The sequence below is a fragment of the Pituophis catenifer genome, unplaced genomic scaffold (assembly GCF_029215685.1).
Source record: "Pituophis catenifer annectens isolate HBS135680 unplaced genomic scaffold, rPitCat1.0.hap2 SCAF_2, whole genome shotgun sequence".
Taxonomy (NCBI): domain Eukaryota; kingdom Metazoa; phylum Chordata; class Lepidosauria; order Squamata; family Colubridae; genus Pituophis; species Pituophis catenifer.
In genome coordinates this window covers 241,944,743-241,955,484 of record NW_027256882.1, presented here as the reverse complement: position 1 = coordinate 241,955,484, position 10,742 = coordinate 241,944,743, and the positions used below count along the sequence as shown (strand labels likewise).

The 10,742-nt window shown below is 34.1% G+C and overlaps 1 protein-coding gene across 1 annotated transcript in view; it reads left to right on the top strand.

The window, feature by feature from the left end:
• Nucleotides 1-10,742, top strand: part of PRDM6 (PR/SET domain 6) — an 84,904-nt gene that overhangs the window by 7,294 nt on the left and 66,868 nt on the right. The window contains exon 2 of the mRNA XM_070935697.1: nt 10,176-10,483. Within this exon, the coding sequence (XP_070791798.1) occupies nt 10,176-10,483 (308 nt within the window). The remainder of the gene's footprint in view (nt 1-10,175; nt 10,484-10,742) is intronic.

Here is a 10,742-nt window from a genome sequence, read left to right as displayed (position 1 = left end):
TTCACTAAAGCTGTTTTGTCGCTAATATTTTCAAGGGTTAGTCCAACCCTGCTGTGATACATTTTTATATTGCCACAACGAAGGCTGGTTTTTGCTATAAAATCCTGTAAATCGTTGAGAGAAAGAGGCCTATATGACCCCAAAACACAAAGTCAGTTTGAATTATGTAATAATTTATATAATTTACGCACCTTCTATAAAATTATAGGTTGTAGGCCTGAAATTTAATAATTAAGTTTGATTTATAACATGATTAGTAGCAACTATGTTAGTATTAATATTTAGGAAGAGGATTCAAATAACTAACTTGTGCAGGAAAACCTAATTGCATCTTACAAGATATTTCTAAAACTTTCTCTGAATAATTGCTCCAAGGACCAAAATCTCTTTGCTAGCATACTGGTGTACTTTTGGGAGCATGTCTAATCTCATATTCAAACCAAGATACAAATATCAAGGTACAATTATATGTTGGTACAAATTAGATTAATGCAATTGGGTGAGTATAATGCAACCATCTCTGAGAATCTAGATTGTAAAGAAAAGTGCATACCAAAAGAGTATGGAAATGCTAAAATTGATGCAGCTTTGAGTGTAGCATCTCGCATTACATTCTTTAGTGCTCTCTTCAATTAACTTTATTAAAATGGAACAGGAGGCATCTTTATTCATCTTACCAAAATGATTTGGTAAATCTGTTTGGAATATGTTTTGTATTATAAGTTTAAGGAACTGGCAAAAGAGAAAGTTAACAGGTGTATACTCTAGGTAATGACCATGTAGAATTGCAGATTTGGGCTGGCTTAATTTTTCTTATTTCTTTGGACAAATCATGGCAAATGTTAGCATTCCTTTATATCTATTTCGTTCTTAGGATCATAATATTAAAAAAGTAGCTTGGAGACTTTCCCTCCTCTAATTTCATAAATAAACGACTATGTGCAACAGCTGAAACTATGAATAAAAGATACGTTCAGCGAAAAGAAATAAAAATGTCTGCTTGGGCCAAACTGAAAATGTGTGATTGCCTTTTACGATCTTCTTTACATCTTTCAAAAATATTTTATGATATTTTAGAATGGATAAAAGGGTGAGATCAGCCTTGAGACTGGAACAACACTACTGATGGGGATTAACATTGCCTGGAAGATGAGATACTACACTACAGCTAAGTACTTTTGGCCAAAGTGTAGTTCTTAGCGATTAAGTTACCGCACCTATGCCCCAATTTTTTTCCTTCCTTCCTTCCTTCCTTTCTTCCTTCCTTCCTTCCTTCCTTTCTTCCTTCCGTCCTTCCTTCCTTCCGTCCTTCCCTCTTTCTCTTTCTCTTTCTCTTTCTCTTTCTCTTTCTCTTTCTCTTTCTCTTTCTCTTTCTCTTTTTTCTCTCTCCTCCCTTCCCTTCCCTTCCCTTCCCCTCCCTTTGATTCATACACACCATTCTTAAATCCAGTTAAACTTCCCCAATACCATCCATTATATGCTGAGTAAGACACCGTTAAGAACTTCAGCTTAAACATCTGAAGAGTTCCAGGGTGGAGTGAGCTGATCCAGAGAACAGATCCACAACAAACTCATTTTCTGGGATGGCCCACATATTGCTTTGTATAATGTAAAGTATCATACACAGTCATAAAAAGTCATGTTCTATATTGTAATGTTGCTCTACCTAAAAATACTGGGAATTTCAAAAGGGATTCTGAATGGCAGATCCTCAGTTTTAATAACATTTCCTCCTCACAAATAAATAATCTTACTGAATATTTGGGAGACATGTTATAAAGCTAATTTATATTAAGTACTTCGAACAATGTGAGATTGTTTCATTAGTGTCTTCTTGTATAAGTAAGATATAGCTAACCCCGAGTTACATATATCTCCTACCTTTAAAAACTTATCTTTTGTTAACATCCTGTTAGATGCTTCAAAGTTGTGTCATTTTGAAAGATTGGGTGAGATAGAAATTCACCTAAGTAACTAAAAATGTTGCTTCATCCTTGAATAACTTTTATTTATGACGATGTTAAATCTTTCTACCTCATTAAATGTACTTAAAATGAAATAAATATGTTGGATGTTAAATTTTGGATTAGGACTATATTAGTTTTGTGCGATAGACGTAACATTTACGCTGACTACAATATACGTTAGGTTTAAAAATGTAATGATTTAAAACTTATTGACTTGCAGTTGCTATTTAGTGTTAGCAAGATTTTAACAGCAATTACAACATGGAAAAATCTCTGGCTTGGTTTTTAGTGTCACGTGTGAAATCAGTGTATGGTTGTCACCGTAGTTCAGCTGTAAGATAGAAGGTTGAATGTCAAACTCTTTCAGATTTACTGAGCTGTATGCACCTGGCATAGCAACAACATAGATCTTTTTTTTTTAGATGGTTGTTGGGCTGTAATATATCTACTGTTAAAGACGGAGAGATTAAGACTTTTAGAGAGTTTTTCCACTTTTAATCTTTTGGCACCAATATACTTAGATTTATAGGAGGGGAAGGCTGAATGTTCAAACAACACCAATTACTGTATTTGAGACAAGGAAGAAGAGGAATAGATACTGTTAAATAGAAATGGTACACAGAACTAAGCTTTCTATTAAAATCAAATTCTAAGTGAGCATTTAGAATTGAATATACACACACTGTCGTGTGTAGGTTTTCCAGTACTGAGGGAACATTCTTATTACAAAACTGTTGTTGTGACATCTGTTCTATTATAGGAAGAATAATGTATGTATTATACGTGTAAAGCTATGGGAAAAGTTACTAGAAACAGTTTTAACTGAGTTCAGTAAAAGTTCCAGCTATGTGTCTTTAGGACTGCAGGAAAAAAAAAGCCTGAATACTTAAATATACACTTTTTGTTGAGTTCATTATTACTTTTGAAGAATAACACTTAGGATAGCGGTATGCATTTTTAAAAATGGTTGCCTTCACCAACCGCAACTCAATTGAGAAAGCTTGTTATACCCAAGAAATTAATTGATTAATGGTGAGAGTGGGAAAACCAACCATAACATTTGACCAACAAAAAACCTCAACTTCACTAATATCTCCAATCCACTATATTGTGCTTTTCATTTTTCCCTTTATAAGTAGAAATTAATAACAATAAAAATTATTATTAATAATTTCCCTATAGTCAGAAAGATAAAATTTCACCTGATGGAAAAGAGTCAAAGAAAAGTAATATGAATTATTTTAAAATATTTTCAGGTATTTCTTTCCAATAATCTTATACAAAATCTCAAATTGTTAGAAAGCTTACATTAGAGACAGCCAATTCACATATAAGGATTTTTACATGAAATACATTGCCTGATGTTTGTAACTCAGGGAAAGAAACTTTTGTATGTTCTACATGCACTTATTAAACAATTTGAATTGTGTTTTATTTTTCCTGTATTTGCATACATATTTTGGTTATTTTATTAATATCTAATTTGTTGTGACAATTTTTTTCAGACTGATGATGAGTATTAAATCACTTTTCAGAAACTGATGAATAGAGGTCTGAATGAAACTAGATGGACTTGAAGTAAACTTAGTTTCACAATAAATTCTGAGAGGAAGATGAGACACAGTCTTATATATGGATATTTTGATACCCTTATTAACAATGTTCTAAAAGACTTGCTCTGTTAATAATGGTACTTCTTCCATACGCACCAGAATGAAACTCAATATAAATATTTTCAAGATTTTGGGGTTGCTCTCTTATTTTTCTTCTTGAAAAATATGACTAGTTAAACGGCAAGCTATATTTCCTTTTTCTCCTGATGTTTCTTATATTCAATAAGACGTAAATAGCTTAGCTGTTTGCTTCTTTAAAATTGATGTTTTCTTTATTTCCTAAAAAAAATACGATTACTTTTCTTTCCTTTGCAGTGGAAAAATTAGTTTTTGTATTGACAGAACATATATTAATTAATATGTAAACACTTTAATTCAGGTAAATGGATCCAAAAGCTGATAATGCTTTATATGTGTGTAATATTAGCAAAAGGGAAAAAAAGAAAACCATGAACATTATTTATCCTGAAATGGAATAAATATCCACATTAGAGAAAACAAGTTATTGAATTCGTGGTTTTATCAGGTATACTTATTTTAATGAAACAGTTTTGTGACTAAAGTATTTAAGAGTAATATATAAAGCTGCATTGTTTTTAACCATATTTCTTGTGGAATATGTTAGAAAGCTTATTGCTTCTAAGCATACAATTCATAGACTTTTCATCTACTTATCCTCTGGTTGAAGTTCTGTTGATGCCAAAGGAATCCAGAGCCTCTGATTTGAATGTAAATTGATTTGAGTGTATCTTAAATCTTGACTCCTAATCTTTTCAGTAGAAATATAATCCATTTATCTGAATGAGATTTAGCTGTAAACAATGATTAAATGTAAACTGTGTTACTTAGAGTATTGTTAAAATAAATGGGACAAGTTGCTAACATGCAGCTTATTGATTTCATTAGATCTATTATATGTATGAATTTAATCCAATAATGTTAGGATTGCAGCTAAACTTTAAAAGGTGAAAAAGTAATTCGTGCATTATGTTCATTTAAAGGTCATTTAAATCGGGACATTTAAGTGTCCCAAAAAACAGATGTAAAACATGAAACAGTTCTGAAATGTTAATAGATCTATTCCTAAATCAAATGTACCCAGACAATAATTGAGTTAGTTGGTTTCAGAAACTTTTTGGAATATAATACATATAGCAAGCGATCAAGCTGCACTTGTATAAATTTTACGCAAGAGCAGTAGCGGTAGATAGAATTCAATGCAAATGATCAAAACATTTGTAATAATTTATAATAGAATATTAAATATGGCCACAACAATAATGTCTTTCTGTTTATGGTACCTTATTATGAATAGTGGAAAACATAAAGAAAGAATGGTACTGAGTAGTTAAGCAGATAATTTTTTAAATATAAAACAGAACAGTTCAATTCCATAATTGTCCAGGTAAAATCTATTCCTAGCAATGGAAAATACTTCTTGGCATGTAGTCTACAATTTGTTCTCCCTAATTTGTAATGCTGATCTTTACTTTTTGGGCAGCACTTCAGAAAAAAGTTCCCAAAACTGTGTTTAGAACGAGTATGTATAACCATCTCAGAACTGTATGTTTATATGATGTTTTGAAGACCACATGTGCATAAATGTGAGCGATACTATATGTTAAATATAAGAGTTTGATCCTGAAACTGTATGGTTAGAGTAAAAAACAAAAAGATGCTTTGGCTTCGTTTAATTGAAGCTGCTTGGTAGACATGGTGTCTCCAAGAGAGCCATTAATAATCAGGAAGCTGGGAGGAGGTTACACATCTAAAAGATTGTCAGCAGGGAACAAATTATTCTAGAATCAAGGGTCTGCACTGAAATGTTACTGAAATCTTGACCATACGTATTCTATATCTTGAGACATACCAAGTTTCTATCCTGTTTTTGGTCATTTTAACGTTTTGGTCATTTTATTTAAAATGTATAAATAAATAAAAATTTATACAATTTTTATAATTGTATAAAAAATTATACAATTTTTTAATTGTATAAAAAATCTAATTCAATCCAAGTCACATCTTTTGTAAAATTATTACAAAACACATGGGGCGGGTCATATTTGAATGAACAGTTCTATGAATATAATAAGGAGAAATGTTAGCTAGCTGAATTATCTGACTTATTACTGAATAATGAGAATAAAGCCTTTAAAAGGTTGTTAGCTCTTTTTCTTTAAAAAAATCAAACCTGCAATTCTGTTTCTGAATAGATGTATAGATTCTGTTGCATTCGGGAACGTATTTACTTGCATATACTGCAATTATTATCTTGGTCAGTTATATTTATCTTAGTAGATAATGAAGTTGTTTAAGACAAAGTTAGAATACATTTATAAAACTATCTAACATCTATAATATTTAATATAAATTGTAACTAACATTAGATACAAGAACGCTTATAATTACAAGTGAAAATATCTAAAATATATGTAAATTATAATTACATCTATAATTAAATTGCAGGCGGGAAGATTGTCCCATCAGGGTTTGACGGATTTTCCATGCTGCTGCATAAAACCTGGTTACATGCACAAAAGGTAGTTTGTCTATGAGCAGCCACTGGACATAGGCTGAATCTGGGTAATTGGAATATCTACTGACCAAGGGTAGTATGAATCTGGTTCAAATGTTTCCGAAAAAAGAGCAATAAATAGAACAAGTTCTGTAGCTTTCTCCTTTCCAGAATCACAAGTGCAAACCCAAGGGTACTTTTCTTTATTTATCATCCAATACAGTGAGAGAAGAGAACATGGCATCCAGCAAGAGAGAAGGCTTTCCGATGGCTAAGTGTTTTTACCTATGTAAGGTAGCAGGCAGCAGTGACAATATACCTGTTGTGTACTAGTGAAAAGAAGGTTGGGACCTTCCATAGCTCTGCTTGCTGTTCTGTGTATCATTTGCTTCAGGATTTATTTTGCCTGTTCATATTCCATTCAGGGAGAGTAGTTAAGATTGAACAGTCTTGATCGATGTGGATTGAAAATTGTCCTAAAGAATCAGTGGTACGAGGCCTTGAGGATAGAAGTCTTTTTTCTTGGTCTGGAATTTAAATAGATTTAAAGTTCATCAAAGCCAACAATTAAACTAACTTCAAGTAGTTCAACATGTAAAGAGGGTTATACATGAAACTTATTTGTGAAGAGGAATGATAATTATTAGGTATAGCAAAGTTAAATGCTTGTATAATCATATTTTTTTTCCTATATAAATTTTCCTACATTACATATAAATGTAATGAGTTAGGTTGGAATGGGTACAATCTACAACCTTGACTGTTTAATCTTTCCCTGTTCCTCCCATCCTCCAGTTGGCTACAGGATATGTAAATTGTCAGACCCACCAAGCTGTAGTTTAAATGCTTAACAAGGCTTTTTTTGTGAAGTCATGGGCCCCAGTTATGGAAATTTATGAAAGCCCATCACTTCACTGTTTGAATAATTCTATTAAGCGGGAAAGGACAGAATGGCCAAGAAAATATATTTTGAGTTCTAGAATTAAGAATCCATCTTTTGTAAGCACTCTGGTTTATGGGTCTTTCCTTACCACCAACTTATACTGCTATCCAGGGGTGGTACTCACTTACCTTAGCTACTGGTTCGCAAATGTGAGTGCGCGCGCCACCTCCGCACATGCACAGGACCTTCTGCGCATGCGCGGAGTGTCAAAAATAGGATGTGATGACATCCGGGCGGGTGGGCGGAGCCTCCCACAGCCACAGCTACTAGTTAACTGAGTATAACCGGCAGAATCCCACACTGCTGCTATCTACTTATCCTTGAGTCAGCAGAAAACTGTACCAAAATGAAGTAGTTGTCTCCACTGTTGGATCCTGTCCTTTCCCTATCTGTCCAATACCTGAATTCCTTCCAAAGACTAACAAGTTTTACACACTTTGAGCTTGCCCTTGACCATGTCAAATGAAGGACGAAAATACTTCTTCAATGCTGTCAGGTGAGGATGAATCAAACCTGTCTCCCTCTTAGAATGGAACATGATGATAGCATTGATGAGGACATGATGGGAAAAAAATGTTGCAAGGGTTTCAGAGCTTGGGGGTCATGAATGTTGCACTTGAAATTGATCTGACTGAGTATTTGGATAATAAATATACTGATTGAAAAACATGAACCTCTTCAAATGAATTTTCTGTTGGGATCCATAGCATTCCACACCTATTTTTGTGTACCTAAGAAGGTTCTGCGTTCGTACTTTTCAACTTGAGACCACCAGGATTTTAGGGATGTGAAACTAAAATGACATAAAAAACCCAAGAGCTTATTACTGTTTTCAAACAACCTATTTTTATAGGATTATTCAAATTGCAATGTATAATGTATATGTTTTTCTAGATCTATAATATGCTTCTTAACCTGGGTCTTTGCAAATGTGCAAGTTTATTCCCAACCACCCTTAAGTTACTTAAGGTTGGCTGGGAATGATGGAATTGTAATATGACAGATTTGAAGATGCAAGGTTGTAGATAATGTAAAGAAAATGAAATTTATATTCACCTTTTGAGCAATTTATTGGAAAATGATTTTGAAACTAAATAGTAGCTGCTAGTTTAGCAACAGCAGAATAGAGGGTAGATTTTAGTTGTATAATTGATAACCGTGTTGGATAGAAAGGATTTTTGTGCTCTCTGAAACATTAAACTTGACTAAAATTTATTTGACACAGGAGGAAAGAAAACTGTGTCAATTCTACTAGGTTTATTACTTGTGGTTCCAGGATGCATTCTTATTCCAAATTTATGGTTTAGACCACCAAATCCCCAACCAACTGGTGAATATTTTTGTTTTATTTTTAGCTGCTAGATGTATATGATGCAAAATTATTGGAGTGAAAGGAATTGCTGTGTAAATAATAAAAAACAGGCATTACTTTTTGAATATATTTCTGGAACAGCATTTGAAACCTTTCATTGTGTTTCAATGTCCCAAATATGCTAGGGACAGTAGTTAATTCAAAGAAGTTGATTTTTATTTATTTGCAAAATATATTTCTATGAATAAGCAATGTTCTTGGAAGTCCAGAACTTAAAATATATAAAGAACATGGAAACTATTTATTTGAAATAGAAAAAAAACCTTATAAAGCCCTCTTTATTCAAGATTATCAGTTAAAAATTTAATGCAACATAAAGATGTTGCCCATTTGTTTCAGCAGTGTTTTGTATTAATAAAATTATTAATTTGTTGCTTTCCAAGACATCCAATAACCGTAGCTCTTTGTGTAGCTTGCAAATTAATAGAAATCTATTCTAGAAAAGCCAATACAAAATCAATAATAGGAATAATAATGACAGCACATACAGTAAAATCATAATATAATAAATTAGCAAAACTATAGTTCTACCAGCTTTGGAGGATATAGTGCCTGAGATAATTATAAAAGGGTTTCATATGGTTTTAAAAAAACATTTAACAGTAGCCTTTTAGGGCAGTCATTTTGAAGACCACCTCAATATTAAAAAGTCTTTGTTTTGTGGCATAATATCTATCCTTTATTAGATATTAACTGTAATCCAACATAACTGAAATAGTAATGGGGAGAAATGTAATTTCATACTTTTGGGTACATGCAAATTAGTAATGCAACATTTCAGAGTCAAACATAATACAAAAATTGTTAAAGCAACCCAGGGTGTGGAAAGCTTTAATTTGGGTGATTCTTTGTCCCATATAAATCATGGTTTGTGTATTATGATGGACATAATAAATCTTGATTTACACGTGCCAACCAGGCCTTGATGTTGAATGCTTCGTTAAAATAAACCTCTTCAGTTTTAATCCACAAATCAGTTGGAAGATAGTAAGATGCAGTGCTGTCCAGTGTATGCTTCCTAGAAAATAAATCTCATTCCAGTCAATAGAACTACCTTTCATATAAATTGGTTTAGATGCAAAGTTAGTCCAATATTTTTACTCTTTGAGTAAAGGAGGGGCAATTGGCCCCTCTGTCACTGCAAGTGACAGCCATATTTTGTATCATATCTAAGCACAGCAGGCTCCTGACCTTGAACAGCTTTCTATACTACTTGTCCATGCCTCAATAGATAAATGCTCCGCTATGTGTGGGAATGCATGCTGTGGACTTGGTTGCATTTCTCCAGTGGTGAAATCCAATTTTTTTTACTACCGATTCTGTGGGCATGGCTTGGTGGGTGTGGCTTGTTGGGCATGGCAGGGGAAGGATACTGCAAAATCCCCATTCCCTCCCTACTCTTGGGCCAGCCAGAGGTGGTATTTGCCGGTTCTCCGAACTACTCAAAATTTCTGCTACTGGTTCTTCAAACTGCTCAAAATTTTTGCTACTGGTTCTCCAGAACCTGTCAAAACCTGCTGGATTTCATCCCTGCCTTTCTCTCTGCTCAGTCCAGGCCCGTTTTGAACAGTGGTCGCTATCACATTTTGGGATAAGATGTTTGGGCAAACTCTTTTAATGTGCTTTATTTATCAGTTCTCCAAGCAAGAGTGCACAACAAATCTATTACTATGTATTCCCTACGATAATGGGTCTAAAATGTAGTGGATGAATTCTTATTGGCCAAACCGCCCTTTAGCATTTGCCATTCTCTTTTTCTCCACAGGGTGTGATATGTGTGCCGATAACCGAAATGGAGAATGTCCCATGCATGGACCTCTGCACTCTTTGCGCCGCCTAGTGGGAACTAGTAGTGCAGCAGCGGCAGCTCCTCCCCCTGAGATCCCGGAGTGGCTTCGGGATCTGCCACGAGAAGTATGTCTGTGCACGAGCACTGTTCCTGGCTTGGCCTATGGCATCTGCGCAGCCCAGAGGATTCAACAAGGCACTTGGATTGGGCCTTTCCAGGGAGTTCTCCTTCTGCCAGAAAAGGTACAAACAGGAGGAGCCAGAAATACTCAGCACCTCTGGGAAGTAAGTCACAGTTTAAAATCCAAATGGGAGTTTGGGTTTCGTATCATGAGTTTCGTGTTGGTTTTATTTGTCTTCACTGTCCATCCTTGGTGGATTTCAGTATGTGCACTAACAGTAGTAGCATAGAACATCTAAGCTTTTTTAGCCTCAATGTGGCATTTCTGTCCAATCTTTCATATTGTTAGCAGTCACATGGAACCAATGAAAATGTAAAGTTAATACAATTCTGAAACAAGTGAGCTTCTGACAGTTGTCATAG